General features: G+C 41.9%; 1 protein-coding gene across 5 annotated transcripts in view; it reads right to left on the reverse strand.

Moving 5' to 3' along the window:
* The window catches only part of robo3 (roundabout, axon guidance receptor, homolog 3 (Drosophila)), a 539,598-nt gene that overhangs the window by 73,648 nt on the left and 449,515 nt on the right, over positions 1 to 16,435 (reverse strand). For all 5 annotated transcript variants that reach the window (XM_034178891.1, XM_034178888.1, XM_034178890.1 and 2 more), the window contains one exon: positions 3,761 to 3,932. In XM_034178891.1, the coding sequence (XP_034034782.1) occupies positions 3,761 to 3,932 (172 nt within the window). The remainder of the gene's footprint in view (positions 1 to 3,760; positions 3,933 to 16,435) is intronic.

Below are 16,435 nucleotides of genomic sequence, written 5' to 3' on the forward strand. Positions count from 1 at the left end.
TAAAACCTGACTGAAACTCTTCAAATAGACCATTCCTCTGCAGATGATCAGTTAGCTGTTTTACAACTACCCTTTGAAGAATTTTTGAGAGAAAAGGAAGGTTGGAGATTGGCCTATAATTAGCTAAGATAGCTGGGTCAAGTGATGGCTTTTTAAGTAATGGTTTAATTACTGCCACCTTAAAAGCCTGTGGTACATAGCCAACTAATAAAGATAGACTGATCATATTTAAGATCGAAGCATTAAATAATGGTAGGGCTTCCTTGAGCAGCCTGGTAGGAATGGGGTCTAATAGACATGTTGATGGTTTGGAGGAAGTAACTAATGAAAATAACTCAGACAGAACAATCTGAGAGAAAGAGTCTAACCAAATACCGGCATCACTGAAAGCAGCCAAAGATAACGATACGTCTTTGGGATGGTTATGAGTAATTTTTTTCTCTAATAGTTAAAATTTTATTAGCAAAGAAAGTCATGAAGTCATTACTAGTTAAAGTTAAAGGAATACTCGGCTCAATAGAGATCTGACTCTTTGTCAGCCTGGCTACAGTGCTGAAAAGAAACCTGGGGTTGTTCTTATTTTCTTCAATTAGTGATGAGTAGTAAGATGTCCTAGCTTTACGGAGGGCTTTTTTTTATAGAGCAACAGACTCTTTTTCCAGGCTAAGTGAAGATCTTCTAAATTAGTGAGAAGCCATTTCCTCTCCAACTTACGGGTTATCTGCTTTAAGCTGCGAGTTTGTGAGTTATACCACGGAGTCAGGCACTTCTGATTTAAAGCTCTCTTTTTCAGAGGAGCTACAGCATCCAAAGTTGTCTTCAATGAGGATGTAAAACTATTGACAAGATACTCTATCTCACTTACAGGGGGAGAGAAGCTGCAGAGAGGTGTGTAAGACTACAACTCTGCTTCCTGGTCCCAACCCTGGATAGTCATGGTTTGGAGGATTTAAGAAAATTGGCCAGATTTCTAGAAATGAGAGCTGCTCCATCCAAAGTGGGATGGATGCCGTCTCTCCTAACAAGACCAGGTTTTCCCCAGAAGCTTTGCCAATTATCTATGAAGCCCACCTCATTTTTTGGACACCACTCAGACAGCCAGCAATTCAAGGAGAACATGCGGCTAAACATGTCACTCCCGGTCCGATACAGCCAGATCTGCACTGGTAGTTGTCACAAGATTTACGCTGGATGCCCTTCCTGACGCAACTCCAGTGTTACCTGGAGAAACACACGCAGCCGCTGGTGTTCCAAAGAGGTCTCCCATCCAACTACTAACCAAATCCTGCACTGCTTAGCTCCTGAGATCTGATGGGATCAGGCTGACACAGAGCAGATCGACTGCTCTTTCCAGCAAATGTATGACGTGAATAAAAAAAAAACCCTTCTTTTTTTATATTATTATTCACTGTGGCTGCATCGCTGGGAAACACATCACAGCAATAACCAGTGGAGTTAATGCATTTTCTGACCCACATTTTACGACGATATATTAATGCAATAAACGTTTGGTCTGATATGCAAAGACGTACGCTTCCAGTGAGTAAGTGTTCCAAAGGTTGGACCTGTGCACTCGCAGCTAAGAATTGTGACAGAGAATGCGATGTGAACCCATAACGCTGTTGGAGTTCAGTGAGTGCTGTCAGCTCAGAGTTCTGCTCAGTTTGGTTAAATAAACTGCTGCACATTCAGAAGTGATTATGAAGGAGCTGAAGACTGTTTGGAAAACTTAGAACTTAGCTTCATTTCAAGAATGGTAACTGATGCTCACAACCCCCCCCCTGAAATGTGCAAGAATTTAACATTTTCCGACAGTTGATCCTTGGTTGTACACTGCACTGTGGAGAACTCGATACGATCAACAAGCTGAGTCGAACAAAAAACTAAAATGGTAACACTGCAGTTAGTGTAGGTGGTGCTCAACAAAATTCCCATTTACTCACTGAATGGGAGGAGCATATGTTGCATCAGGGTTATTTGCATCGAACTATCACCAGTTGTCCCTTTTGATTACTTCAAGTAGGGACGTCTGCTGTTTGCCCTGGTGGGGGAAGGATGTTTCAATTTGAGATGGACTCAAGAGTTTTAGAATTTATTTGAATGCACATGTGGTGGTGTTGGCGGGCAAAGAGGCACGGGGGGGGGGGGGGGGGGGGGGGGAGCAGAGCAGATTGCGAGACACATGGTTAATGAAACAGGAATCTGAAAAAGCCCGTTAGCATGCTGTGGCAGGTGTTGCATTTCGACCATGAGTACCATTTTTGGATTATTTCAGTCTTCTGCCTGAAGATGATGACACTGACGTTTATCATTTAGAAATGTTGAAGCACAAAACAGCACCTCCCCCAACTGGTCAGGCCTGGAAGCATGCACCAGTGCCATTAATTGCCAACTCCACAAATCCATGGAGCCCCATCCAGAGATGGGAGTTGTATTTGTGTTGGCGACCCTCCTGTCCTGTGCACCAACAGCAGTTCTTGTATATTCATCCGTGAATTGTTCTGTGAATTGTTTCTGTAATTTATGTTTGTAGCATGGCCCTAGCAGAGGGTCACCCCTTTGAGTCTGGTCTGCTTGAGGTTTCTTCCTCAGAGGGAGTTTTTCCTTACCACTGTTGCTCTGGGGGTTGGTACGGTTAGACCTTACCTGTGTGAAGCGCCTTGAGGCAACTCTGTTGTGATTTGGCACTATATAAAGGAAAATAAATTGAAATTGAAACTGAATTGAACTGCCTTTTGTCCTGGATGGCAACCATCCATGCACACAACTGGCCCATCCCTATCTCTTGAATGTAGCCATTTAGTTGCCACAACCACGTGAAATGTAGGCATCTCCTTGGCCTTCTCTAGCTGCTGGGGTCTTCAGCACAGAGATATGTGTGTGCTGGATCACTGTCAGGGAAATGTTCCACACAACCAAAATGTCATAGTTGACGTTTAGCCACAGTGCAAGTGATTTGACACAAAGACACTCCAGCAGTACCCAAGGATTCTCCAAGTACCACAAAAAATCCAGTCATTACCTTAGGTCACTGGCTAGTGTCAAAGTTTCACAGCCAAACCACAAGACAGGAAGCACAAGGACCCTCAAGAATTAGACCTTTGTTCTCATCGCTAATGACCTCACAAATCCATAAGTCCTTCCCAGGCATCATTCAGTCCTAAATGCCGAGGACTTAGAGACATGAACATCACTGGTGAATCTCTCAGCGAGTTTGATACTTTCATCACACACAGATACGCTTCTGATGGTCGAGTAAAGGAAGTCATTGGACAATCACAAACCAAGACACTCAGATAACTCTCTCAGCTTCTTGAGTGTTGCAATAAAGGCATGCATCGTTTCCACAAGAATTAGAGCATTGCCTGTGAAATAAACGGCAATAACAGCAAGTAAAGCACTGGTGTCTGCAAACCAAGCCAACACTCAGTCCATGCAAGCACTGGACACTTTAGATACCAGAACAAATCCCTGAGGAGCCCCAGCATACACTGGTAATAAGCCAGAGACTCCACCCTCTCTCCATACAGTACCTCTGTAAAGACTAGCAACTTGTTGGGGATCCTGCAAATATACAGAAGAACCCAGAGAGCAACCAAGCAAATCACACACTGAGGAAGATCAGTTTTAAGGATGTAGTGCAAAATCAAGATCAATATTTATAAAGCAGTTATTAATAGTTTGAAGGTACAACAAGCTGATAGTTTAGTGTTTAAGGAACGGAGAAGTAGTCATAAAAGGCAAATGCAGGCACACTTACTGTTTTCCACCTCCAGCAAAGCTTTTGTCAGGATGCTGCCGGCCACACTGATGGCCTGGCAGATGTAATAACCGGAGTCTTCAACTTGGACATCCATGATGGTCAGTTCACCACTCAGGGACACAGAAAAACGACCCGACTGCAATGGCTCCTGAATGGGGAAAAGTAGGATCTGGGGATTGGGGGGGGGAGGGGGGGGGGGACCCACAGTGCACATTAATAATTTGATTGAGTTTTTAAATCATTAATAAATAATAAATATTTATTACTGCCCTTAAATATCAGCATGACATTTCTTTTTTTATTTTTTGGCATTAGCTTCACATATAACATGTACTTCCACTTTTTCATTAATTTATTCATGTTCACTACAGTCACAGGGAGGGAAGGAAGCAGACCCTATTTACTCAGTCTCTGCGGGGCAGATATTGAGAGAAAAGGATGGCAGATAAGGTCTTGAAAAGCTGAAGCGCCAACATAAAGTATTTTATAAGAATTTCAATTTTGTCACTGTACAGAATACCAAATTAGAAAAATGTGGCTCTCTTAAATGTTGAAGGATAAGCACTTTTGAGAGCATCTTGACAGACAGATAAATTAAAGAATGAATAATATTCTAACAGAAGCAGAAATTCCAACTAAGAAATTAAGACATCATTCATTAGAGAATGTACATTATAACTGCCAAGGCCCCAAACGCTGTGCTCTACCAATTAATTTTTTTAGATGATACTTTTTAATGTTTCTACTCCAGGCGAGGCCCAACACTTCCACCAGGTCTTGTGAAAATTATTTCACTGCATTTTGAAGAAACCTGATGAAAAAAAAAAACAAAACTTTACGTGTTAGTGTGTTTATGTACACTCATCATAGGCATGAATGCCATGGTAATTTTGAAAGCTGGTTTGAAAGCCTCACCTGTACTTCTCCAAATACAGTACATCTCTTGCCATTGTGGCCAAATAGCTCAAACTTTGTCTCATCTGACCATAAATCCTTATCCATGTGGGCAGAGATTGAGATTGACAAAGACTAAGCTATTTGGCCACAATGACAAGAGGCATGTTTGGATAAGTAAAGGTGAGGCTTTCGAACCTTGTCAATGTGGACAGCTGCAAATTTCAGTCTCGTTTAAAGGTGTCAGTTTTGGAGCAAGGGTTTCTTTCTTGATGGACACCCTATTAGTCTATGGCAATGTAAAACTTGTTTTACTGTGGACAGTAAAGCTGGTATTCCAGTAGTTTCCATTTCATGACAAGACTGAGCCTTGGTGGTTACTGGGTTGTACCAGAGCATCGTAAGCAATTTCCTCTTATCTGAAGGTGACAGTTTGAGTCTTCTTCCAGACCTTGGCAAAGTGGTGACATATCCCACTAACTTGTACTTACTTATAATTGTTTGAACTGATGATCTTGGAATATGCAGTTTAGAAATGGCTCCAAGAGACCTTCCCAGCTTGTTTAAATCGGCAGTTCTCCTTCTTAGATCTCCCTGAGTTCTTTGGACGTCCCCATTTTTCTCAGTATTAGTCAGTCCCGTGAGTGTTATCAAACACAAACTTTTCATGCTGGCAATGAAAAACTACCAGTTGTACTCAATTATGAACACTAACAAGAAGTTAACAGGCCTTGACCTTGTCACATTAAAATACACTGTAGGACCTTTGGCACCGCTTCGTAAAGATTTAAGTGAATGCATGTATAAGTTTAGCCTGTATGTATAATTTTGACTCTGTGTGGATGAGAGAAATAAATTCAAAGTTGTGCACCCAATTCTTGCTTTTTAAGTCATTAATGATGTATGAGGTACAATCATTCCTCCCTTGCAAAAGAACAGCTCAAATTGCCATGACATTCATGCCCATGTTGAGTGTACGTAAACTACCGTCCACAACTGTACTGCTCCCTACGCCACATAGTACTCAATACTATTGTGTAGGCCAGCTTTGATGTCCAGCAAATTATTGGGGACACCACAAATTCCCACTGAGTAACCAAACCAACCAAATCAAAGGCTTTGTAAAAATCAATATAAGCTATAAAGAAGAAACCTGTATCCCAGCTCTGTGAGACTGTTTGCATTGCCAAGAAAACAGTATTGCCACTGGAAGAGTTCAATCCCAATACCACAGACTCTCAGAGATGAACCTGGCCTCAGTCGCTTCACCAGCTTTGCGTCCTCACTGAAATTTGGTACAACCCCAATTTCAATGAAGTTGGGATGTTGTGTAAAATGTAAATAAAAATAGAATACAATGATGTGCAAATCCTCTTCAATCAATATTCAACTGAACACACCACACAAACAAGATATTTAATGTTCAAACTGATAAACCTTATTGTTTTTGTGCAAATATTTGCTCATTTTGAAATGGATGCCTGCAACACATTTCAAAAAAGCTGGAACAGTGGTATGTTTACCACTGTCTTACATCACCTTTTCTTCTAACAACACTCAATAAGCGGTTGGGAACTGAGAAAACTAATTGTTGAAGCTTTGAAGGTGGAAGTCTTTCCCATTTCCTGCTTGATGTATGACTTCAGTTGTTCAACAGTCCGGGGTCTCCGTTGTAGTATTTTGCCCTTCATAATGCCCCACACACTTTCAATGGGTGACAGGTCTGGACTGCAGGCAGACCAGTCTAGTACCCACACTCTTTTACTACAAAGCCACACTGTTGTAACACGTGCAGAATGTGGCTTGGCATTGTCTTGCTGAAATAAGCAGGGACGTCCCTGAAAAAGACATTGCTTGGATGGCAGCATGTGTTGCTCCAAATCCCGGAGGTACCTTTCAGCATTGATGGTGCCATCACAGATGTGTAAGTTGCCCATGCCATAGGCATGAACACACCCCCATACCATCAGATGCTGGTCTTTAAACTTTGTGCTGGTCACAATCTGGATGGTCTTTTTCCTCTTTTGTCCAGAGGACACGACGTCCATGATTTCCAAAAACAATTTGAAATGTGGACTCATCAGACCACAGCACATTTTTCTATTTTGCTTCTGTCCATTTCAAGTGAGCTCAGGTCCAGAGAAGGCGGCGGCATTTCTGGATGTTGTTGATGTATGACTTTCACTTTGCATGGTAGAGTTTTAGCTTGCACTTGTAGATGTAGTGACGAACTGTATTAACTGACAATGGTTTTCTGAAGTGTTTCTGAGCTTACGTGGTAAGATCCTTTACACAATGCTGTCTGTTTATAATGCAGTGCCGCCTGAAGGATCGAAGGTCACGGACATTCAATGTTGGTTTTCGGCCTTGCCACTTACATGTAAAAAGTTCTCCAGATTCTCTGAATCTTCTGATTATATTATGGACTGTAAATCAAAATCAAATCAATTTTATTTATATAGTACCAAATCACAACAAACAGTTGCCCCAAAGTGCTTAAACAGTTGCCCCAAGGTGCTTAGATGATGGAATCCCTAAATTGCTTGCAATTGAACGTTGAGAAACATTGTTCTTAAACTGCTGGACTATTTTTTATGCAGTTGTTCACAAAGTGGTGATCCTCGCCCCATTTTTGCTTGTGAACGGCTGAGATTTTTTGGGATGCTCCTTTTATACCCAATCATGAGTAGTTTACAGTTGATTGGTGAATGGGCCACCAGAATCTTGGCACCAGATATGTCCAACAACTCAGCAGGGCGATCAGTTTTACAGAAATGCACATCACACTAGAGTCATCTGTAAGGACTGTGCCATCACTTGTCATGACTGATGGTACGATGTGTAGGTACTGATGATCTCAGTGCTTTAATGCCTCTATAAGCAAGGTGAGGGCCATGAGATTACAAATGGTGTGTCACCTGCTTACAGATGTTTCTCACCTTTCCATGTTACTTCACCCTGATCCGTAGGGACACTACAAGTCTGTAATCAGACTTGACAAACTGGGTATCTCTACAGAGCCTACAGTTCTGCAGAAGCCATCAGCATCTTCCCACAAGAAAATGACTGATCTCTATAGCTGCACCACCTGTAGAACAATACCATGACCGGGTGTGCTATGTAGTAACTTGCAGTCTTCTACTGTTTGAAAGTGCTTATCTTGCCACCCATCCCCTGAAAAGGAATCACCTGCAGGGCAGCGGGTTACATTCAGTCCCAAACACAGTTTAATGTTGTGCTTAAAGAGCAGGTGACACCAAAACGCTATACGCTGTGGGGTGAAGGATAAACAACAGCTGTCTGAAGCCTGTGCTCTATTTCAGCCCTCAGCCGCGGCCATGTTGTTGCTACATCATCAGGAGAACGGGACCTGCTGATTCAAGCCCAAATCACAGCGGAGGTCGAGCTGTTTTAGGACGGGGGTTTTTTTCTACGGCGGAGCTTTTTATTTAAGTCCAGTCTGAAGGTGATTCTGAAGAAGCTGTGGGGGGACACAGCCTTCTGGTTTTGAGACTTATTTGGACGACAATGAGGGAGACGAAACCTTGGAGGAAAACCTTCACTCTGACAACAGTGACAATATGGGCAGAGTTCAGAACACAGAATGGTGATTATAAAAAATAAATAAATAATGCAGGCGATTTCGGCATGTGGGTGGAGATGATAAACTGTTTTTTTTTTTGCCAGCTCTTTGGTAATAAAAAAAGTTTGTTTTACTACACTTTAAGAAATGAAATACAGGGGTTTTAAATGTAAGTAATGCTAGTATTTTCAATAAACTTGCAATTGTTAATTTTAGGGATTTGATGTAATTAATTTCAACTACAATATTGTTTTGCACTTAATTGACAATGTTATGTGGAAAAAGTACCTTAACTTTATCAATTAAATTCAGTTTTATTTCTTACAGTGTATCCTTGACATCAGAAAACAGTGATGAGGAAGTGTACATTTTTTATTAAGGTTTTTATTCTTAGAAACAGGTACATACATTACAAATCGGAATAATGACACAGCACCTGTGAGTGACTGAAAATATCAGCCATTTTTAAAATAGAACTCATGTATGTGCACAGGCACGCCCTCCTGCAGACACCGTTAAAATGTAAATAAAATATTGATTGATAGAGGGGCTTTAATCAATCAATCAACTTTTTTCTTATATAGCGCCAAATCACAACAAACAGTTGCCCCAAGGCGCTCCACATTGCAAGGCAAGGCCATACAATAATTATGAAAAACCCCAACGGTCAAAACGACCCCCTATGAGCAAGCACTTGGCCACAGTGGGAAGGAAAAACTCCCTTTTAACAGGAAGAAACCTCCAGCAGAACCAGGCTCAGGGAGGGGCAGACTTCTGCTGAGACTGGTTGGGGCTGAGGGAAAGAACCAGGAAAAAGAGATCGATCACTAATGATTAAATGCAGAGTGATGCATACGGAGCAAAAAGAGAAAGAAACAGTGCATCATGGGAACCCCCCCACAGTCTACGTCTAAAGCAACATAACCAAGGGATGGTCCAGGGTCACCCGATCCAGCCCTAACTATAAGCCTTAGCGAAAAGGAAAGTTTTAAGCCTAATCTTAAAAGTAGAGAGGGTATCTGTCTCCCTGATCTGAATTGGGAGCTGGTTCCACAGGAGAGGAGCCTGAAAGCTGAAGGCTCTGCCTCCCATTCTACTCTTACAAACCCTAGGAACTACAAGTAAGCCCGCAGTCTGAGAGCGAAGCGCTCTAATGGGGTAATATGGTACTACGAGGTCCCTAAGATAAGATGGGACCTGATTATTCAAAACCTTATAAGTAAGAAGAAGAATTTTAAATTCTATTCTAGCATTAACAGGAAGCCAATGAAGGGAGGCCAACACGGGTGAGATATGCTCTCTCCTGCTAGTCCCCGTCAGTACTCTAGCTGCAGCATTCTGAACCAACTGAAGGCTTTTTAGGGAACTTTTAGGACAACCTGATAATAATGAATTACAATAGTCCAGCCTAGAGGAAATAAATGCATGAATTAGTTTTTCAGCATCACTCTGAGACAAGACCTTTCTGATTTTAGAGATATTGCGTAAATGCAAAAAGGCAGTCCTACATATTTGTTTAATATGCGCTTTGAATGACATATCCTGATCAAAAATAACTCCAAGATTTCTCACAGTATTACTAGAGATCAGGGAAATGCCATCCAGAGTAACGATCTGGTTAGACACCATGCTTCTAAGATTTGTGGGGCCAAGTACAATAACTTCAGTTTTATCTGAGTTTAAAAGCAGGAAATTAGAGGTCATCCATGTCTTTATGTCTGTAAGACAATCCTGCAGTTTAGCTAATTGGTGTGTATCCTCTGGCTTCATGGATAGATAAAGCTGGGTATCATCTGCGTAACAATGAAAATTTAAGCAATACCGTCTAATAATACTGCCCAAGGGAAGCATGTATAAAGTGAATAAAATTGGTCCTAGCACAGAACCTTGTGGAACTCCATAATTAACTTTAGTCTGTGAAGAAGATTCCCCATTTACATGAACAAACTGTAATCTATTAGACAAATATGATTCAAACCACCGCAGCGCAATGCCTTTAATACCTATGACATGCTCTAATCTCTGTAATAAAATTTTATGGTCAACAGTATCAAAAGCAGCACTGAGGTCCAACAGAACAAGCACAGAGATAAGTCCACTGTCCGAAGTCATAAGAAGATCATTTGTAACCTTCACTAATGCTGTTTCTGTACTATGATGAATTCTAAAACCTGACTGAAACTCTTCAAATAGACCATTCCTCTGCAGGTGATCAGTTAGCTGTTTTACAACTACCCTCTCAAGAATCTTTGAGAGAAAAGGAAGGTTGGAGATTGGCCTATAATTAGCTAAGATAGCTGGGTCAAGTGATGGCTTTTTAAGTAATGGTTTAATTACTGCCACCTTAAAGGCCTGTGGTACATAACCAACTAACAAAGATAGATTGATCATATTTAAGATTGAAGCATTAAATAATGGTAGGACTTCCTTGAGCAGCCTGGCAGGAATGGGGTCTAATAAGCATGTTGATGGTTTGGATGAAGTAACTAATGAAAATAACTCAGACAGAACAATCGGAGAGAAAGAGTCTAACCAAATACCGGCATCACTGAAAGCAGCCAAAGATAACGATACATCTTTGGGATGGTTATGAGTAATTTTTTCTCTAATAGTCAAAATTTTGTTAGCAAAGAAAGTCATGAAGTCATTACTAGTTAAAGTTAATGGAATACTCAGCTCAATAGAGCTCTGACTCTTTGTCAGCCTGGCTACAGTGCTGAAAAGAAACCTGGGGTTGTTCTTATTTTCTTCAATTACTGATGAGTAGAAAGATGTCCTAGCTTCACGAAGGGCTTTCTTATAGAGCAACAAACTCTTTTTCCAGGCTAAGTGAAGATCTTCTAAATTAGTGAGACGCCATTTCCTCTCCAACTTACGGGTTATCTGCTTTAAGCTACGAGTTTGTGAGTTATACCACGGAGTCAGACACTTCTGATTTAAAGCTCTCTTTTTAAGAGGAGCTACAGCATCCAAAGTTGTCTTCAATGAGGATGTAAAACTATTGACAAGATACTCTAACTCCCTTACAGAGTTTAGGTAGCTACTCTGCTCTGTGTTGGTATATGACATTAGAGAACATAAAGAAGGAATCATATCCTTAAACCTAGTTACAGCGCTTTCTGAAAGACTTCTAGTGTAATGAAACTTATTCCCCACTGCAGGGTAGTCCATCAGGGTAAATGTAAATGTTATTAAAAAATGATCAGACAAAAGGGAGTTTTCAGGGAATACTGTTAAGTCTTCTATTTCCATACCATAAGTCAGAACAAGATCTAAATATGATTAAAGTGGTGGGTGGACTCATTTACTTTTTGAGCAAAGCCGATAGAGTCTAATAATAGATTAAATGCAGTGTTGAGGCTGTCATTCTCAGCATCTGTGTGGATGTTAAAATCGCCCACTATAATTATCTTATCTGAGCTAAGCACCAAGTCAGACAAAAGGTCTGAAAATTCACAGAGAAACTCACAGTAACGACCAGGTGGACGATAGATAATAACAAATAAAACTGGTTTTTGGGACTTCCAATTTGGATGGACAAGACTAAGAGACAAGCTTTCAAATGAATTAAAGCTCTGTCTAGGTTTTTGATTAATTAATAAGCTGGAATGGAAGATTGCTGCTAATCCTCCTCCCCGGCCCGTGCTACGAGCATTCTGACAGTTAGTGTGACTCGGGGGTGTTGACTCATTTAAACTAACATATTCATCCTGCTGTAACCAAGTTTCTGTTAGGCAGAATAAATCAATACGTTGATCAATTATTATATCATTTACCAACAGGGACTTAGAAGAAAGAGACCTAATGTTTAATAGACCACATTTAACTGTTTTAGTCTGTGGTGCAATTGAAGGTGCTATATTATTTTTTCTTTTTGAATTTTTATGCTTAAATAGATTTTTGCTAGTTATTGGTGGTCTGGGAGCAGGCACCGTCTCTACGGGGATGGGGTAATAAGGGGATGGCAGGGGGAGAGAAGCTGCAGAGAGGTGTGTAAGACCACAGCTCTGCCTCCTGGTCCCAACGCTAGACAGTCACAGTTTGGAGGATCCCAAAAAATTGGCCAGATTTCTAGAAATGAGAGCTGCTCCCTCTAAAGTGGGATGGATGCCGTCTCTCCTAACAAAACCAGGTTTTCCCCAGAAGCTTTGCCAATTATCAATGAAGCCCACCTCATTTTTTGGACACCACTCAGACAGCCAGCAATTCAAGGAGAACATGCGGCTAAACATGTCACTCCCGGTCTGATTGGGGAGGGGCCCAGAGAAAACAACAGAGTCCGACATTGTTTTTGCAAAGTTACACACCGATTCAATGTTAATTTTAGTGACCTCCGATTGGCGTAACCGAGTGTCATTACTGCCGACGTGAATTACAATCTTACCAAATTTACGCTTAGCCTTAGCCAGCAATTTCAAATGTCCTTCGATGTCGCCTGCTCTGGCCCCCGGAAGACAATTGACAATGGTTGCTGGTGTCGCTAACTTCACATTTCTCAAACAGAGTCGCCAATAACTAGAGTTTGATCCTCGGCGAGTGTATCGTCGAGTGGGGAAAAACGGTTAGAGATGTGAACGGGTTGACGGTGTACACGGGGCTTCTGTTTAGGGCTACGCTTCCTCCTCACAGTCACCCAGTCAGCCTGCCTTCCCGACTGCACGGGGTCTGCCAGGGGGGAACTAACGGCGGCTAAGCTACCTTGGTCCGCACCGACTACAGGGGCCTGGCTAGCTGTAGAATTTTCCACGGTGCGGAGCCGAGCCTCCAATTCGCCCAGCCTGGCCTCCAAAGCTACGAATAAGCTGCACTTATTACAAGTACCGTTACTGCTAAAAGAGGCCGAGGAATAACTAAACATTTCACACCCAGAGCAGAAAAGTACGGGAGAGACAGGAGAAGCCGCCATGCTAAAACGGCTAAGAGCTAGTAGCTACGCTAAGCTAGCGGATTCCCAAACAGGGAATCCGACACTAGACAGGCTGTGGAGCAGCACAGGTAACGCACGAACATGAACATGTACAAATTGTACGCAAAACAACAGGATCTTAATAATGAATTAACCAACTGCAAATTATAAATAACACAAGGCTCATACAGCCGAGGGTATTTTAGCATTGCGTTATATTTTTTATTTTAATAATACTGCAGAAAAGACCTGAGCTTCATCTTCAGGTATTTAAACATGAATCATTTCAAAGGTCTAACACGCTGTAGGGAAAGTGAGGGAATGATGAATAGTGTTAAATGGAGTTTACGGTAACATGTTCTTATCCTGTTAACTTTGACAGCACTTAAGGAAATTCTTAAAAATTTCAAAGATTGGTCTTTTTTAACCAGATACAACATGAGAATTAAGGGTTTCTATGCTGTGTTGCTGACAGTCATGCTGATGTGAAAAACATAGTCCTTGGTGGAGATAATCAGTGAGCTGTGAAGCAGCAGCACTGGAAGAGAACACTGCAAGCAGCAAATTTTTAAAGTGAGATGGATAGCAGCTAAATTTAAAGAGTGTGGGGTATGTTATGTGTGAATGCGTGACCAATGTTGTTTTGGTGAACTGATTCTTGCAACCATAATTACTTTTATTACCACCACTCTTTACTATGTACATACTGTATTATGGAACCAAACAGTGTAATGTGCATGTAGCTGAACATGAGGGGAGAAGAAGCACAAGAACATGCTGATAAAGTCTGATGTTCAAGGTCAGAAAAGCCGTCACATCATCTCCAGAAAGTGTGTAGAGGCATCATAATCCACATGGGTCAAAATCCTGAATTGTTTACAGACCAGGTATATGTTGCAGATAAAAAAATTGTAAACCCTTTATTTGAATCCTAAAAATAGTCAAAATTCAATAAAACAAAATTTAATGAAACAAAACACTAAAAGAAATTTAACATTCAACATAATATGAATAAACTCCCTCTGGAATGGAAAGAAGCTTTATCCACTCATTACCCGTTAGGCAAAGGCTATACGCCCAATCGTTGGGCAGATAAATATAATGTCTTACCTTATTTGCCCAACCGTTATTCAAGGATTCAAAGGATTCAAAAGAATTTTATTGTCATATGCACAAAGGAACATGTTCCCTGCACAATGAAATGTGTTTACTGCATTTAACCCATCCTAATTGCCAGTTAGGAGCAGAAGTCACCTTTATGCGCCCGGGGACCAGCTCCAGATGTATATCCTGCCTTAGGTCAACAGCAGGGCTGAGCAAACCATGACCGGCCTCATGACGACAGACGAACACACAACACACATAAGCCGGCCCGGTACATGAACACATATAAAAAGCACACACAAGGTAAAACTTGGGAAAGAAAAACCTTCATTGCTGCTGCATTGAATCATACAGCAGCAATGCAGGAAAAAACCCATCAGCACAATGAACAATGATCACACACAACAACAGGACAAGAGATGACGACCGAGATTTGTAAGAGTCCAGTTATCAGACAGAACACCCGGAGGCCGCCTTTAGGTGCCATCAACGGCCTTTTTCGTCCATTCTGGAGGGAGGAGGGGCCCAGCCCTGAACAGTCCACTGTCCACAGTCAACATCAGACCTGGAGAAGCTGAAGGCAGGGGAGACCAGGGGAGTGAGGCATGAGCATTGTTCTTCTCCAGGAGGTTTTTAATCACAGCGGCCTTGAAGTGCAGCTGTGTTTTGGGAAGCCGAATGAAAATCCAGACACCTGAAAGATTCCACAGTCTGAGACAGAGTGGCTTTCAATACATCTGAATTAGGAGAGGAGATGCGGTCATTACTGACGATCAATGCGGTTTTCCAGTGCAGCCATTCTTCCAGAGATGGTATCCAACGCGCGGTTAACACTCGCCAACTGAGCTGACACTGCCCTTCCAATCGAATCAATCATGTGGGGCAGCCTGGACGGGCCAATTATTGCCGCTTCCACTTTCTTAATTTTCCAGTAAACCAGCGCTATGCCCGCTCCACACAGCAGGAACCCGGTCACCACCATGCCAAATGGTGATCATGATCGTGAACATCATCGTGATCATGTATGTGACACGTTTTGTGGATCTAAACTACGTTTTTTACACCACTATTTAAGGCTCTATTGCGGCATATGTTTGACACATTTAACGGTGCCGTCTTTAATTACTGCTAAAACACCACAATGAATGAAAACAGACAAACTTCATAAGTATTTTGAACGGAAGCCTGTTAACGACAACGAAACAGTTTTTGAACAAAATGCTGCTTTTTGGCTGTAAGATGGTGTTAGTTTGACACTGTTCCCTGGGTGTGATGAGCCAAACAGAACCACTTTAGATCACAGCTCCTCCGCGGGCTGTGAACTCTCCCACAGCTGGCGAGAATATATCCGCCTTTTTTCCCTCCCGTGTTGAAACCGGAAGTGATGTTACAAGCTCATTTTTTGGTTGTGGTTGGGCGTATATGCTCGTGAATTTAATTTATTGACCCAACGGTTGGGCGTATAGCCACTCCGCACCCATTATTACACCCATGACTGCGCAGTGTTCATTAACCTGAAGATTGCGGCTACTTTACAACAAGTGTTATACAAAAGAAACTCATGCTGGCTTCCAACTTATAATGACATGCAATGTCACCAATACTGATCTGTTTGGGTTTTTTTTTCCGTCTCTGCTGTCGCCCCGTCTTTAGTCATTTATCGTATATGAAATAACTGAAATTTCCGTCTGTGTAAAAATCACTCTCCATTCTAATAATACTACCCACACTGTTCCCTGTCCTCCTCTTCCTCAATGTTTCTCCTACTAACGTCCCTCCTCCACTCACTCCACCACACACATTCTCTAGGCCTCTTCCAATCTCACTCTTTTCCCTCTAATCGGTACCTGGGGGCCGTGCTGCAGGCTCCCACGCACTCTCTTCAGACCTTTCAGCGCATTCCAACAGGCTGCAGTGCTTATCACGGGCTCGGCATCCTCTCTCGCAAATGCACGCACACAGACACACACACACACACACTTTTGAAGGTAAGCAGCCTTGTGCAGCCTCACATTATAGTGAATAACCGCTTGTGTGGATGAAGGAAACGCTGCAATACACAGTTAAAAAGAAACTTTTGGTTACTTACTGTAGTCCGTGGGTGTTTTCTAACTTTTGCTTAATGTTTCACTGTAAGAATCACCTCCATGTGGCAGCTCCGATAACAAGAAGTCTTGAGTCAGAA

Source organism: Thalassophryne amazonica, chromosome 9 (assembly GCF_902500255.1).
Source record: "Thalassophryne amazonica chromosome 9, fThaAma1.1, whole genome shotgun sequence".
Taxonomy (NCBI): Eukaryota; Metazoa; Chordata; class Actinopteri; order Batrachoidiformes; family Batrachoididae; genus Thalassophryne; species Thalassophryne amazonica.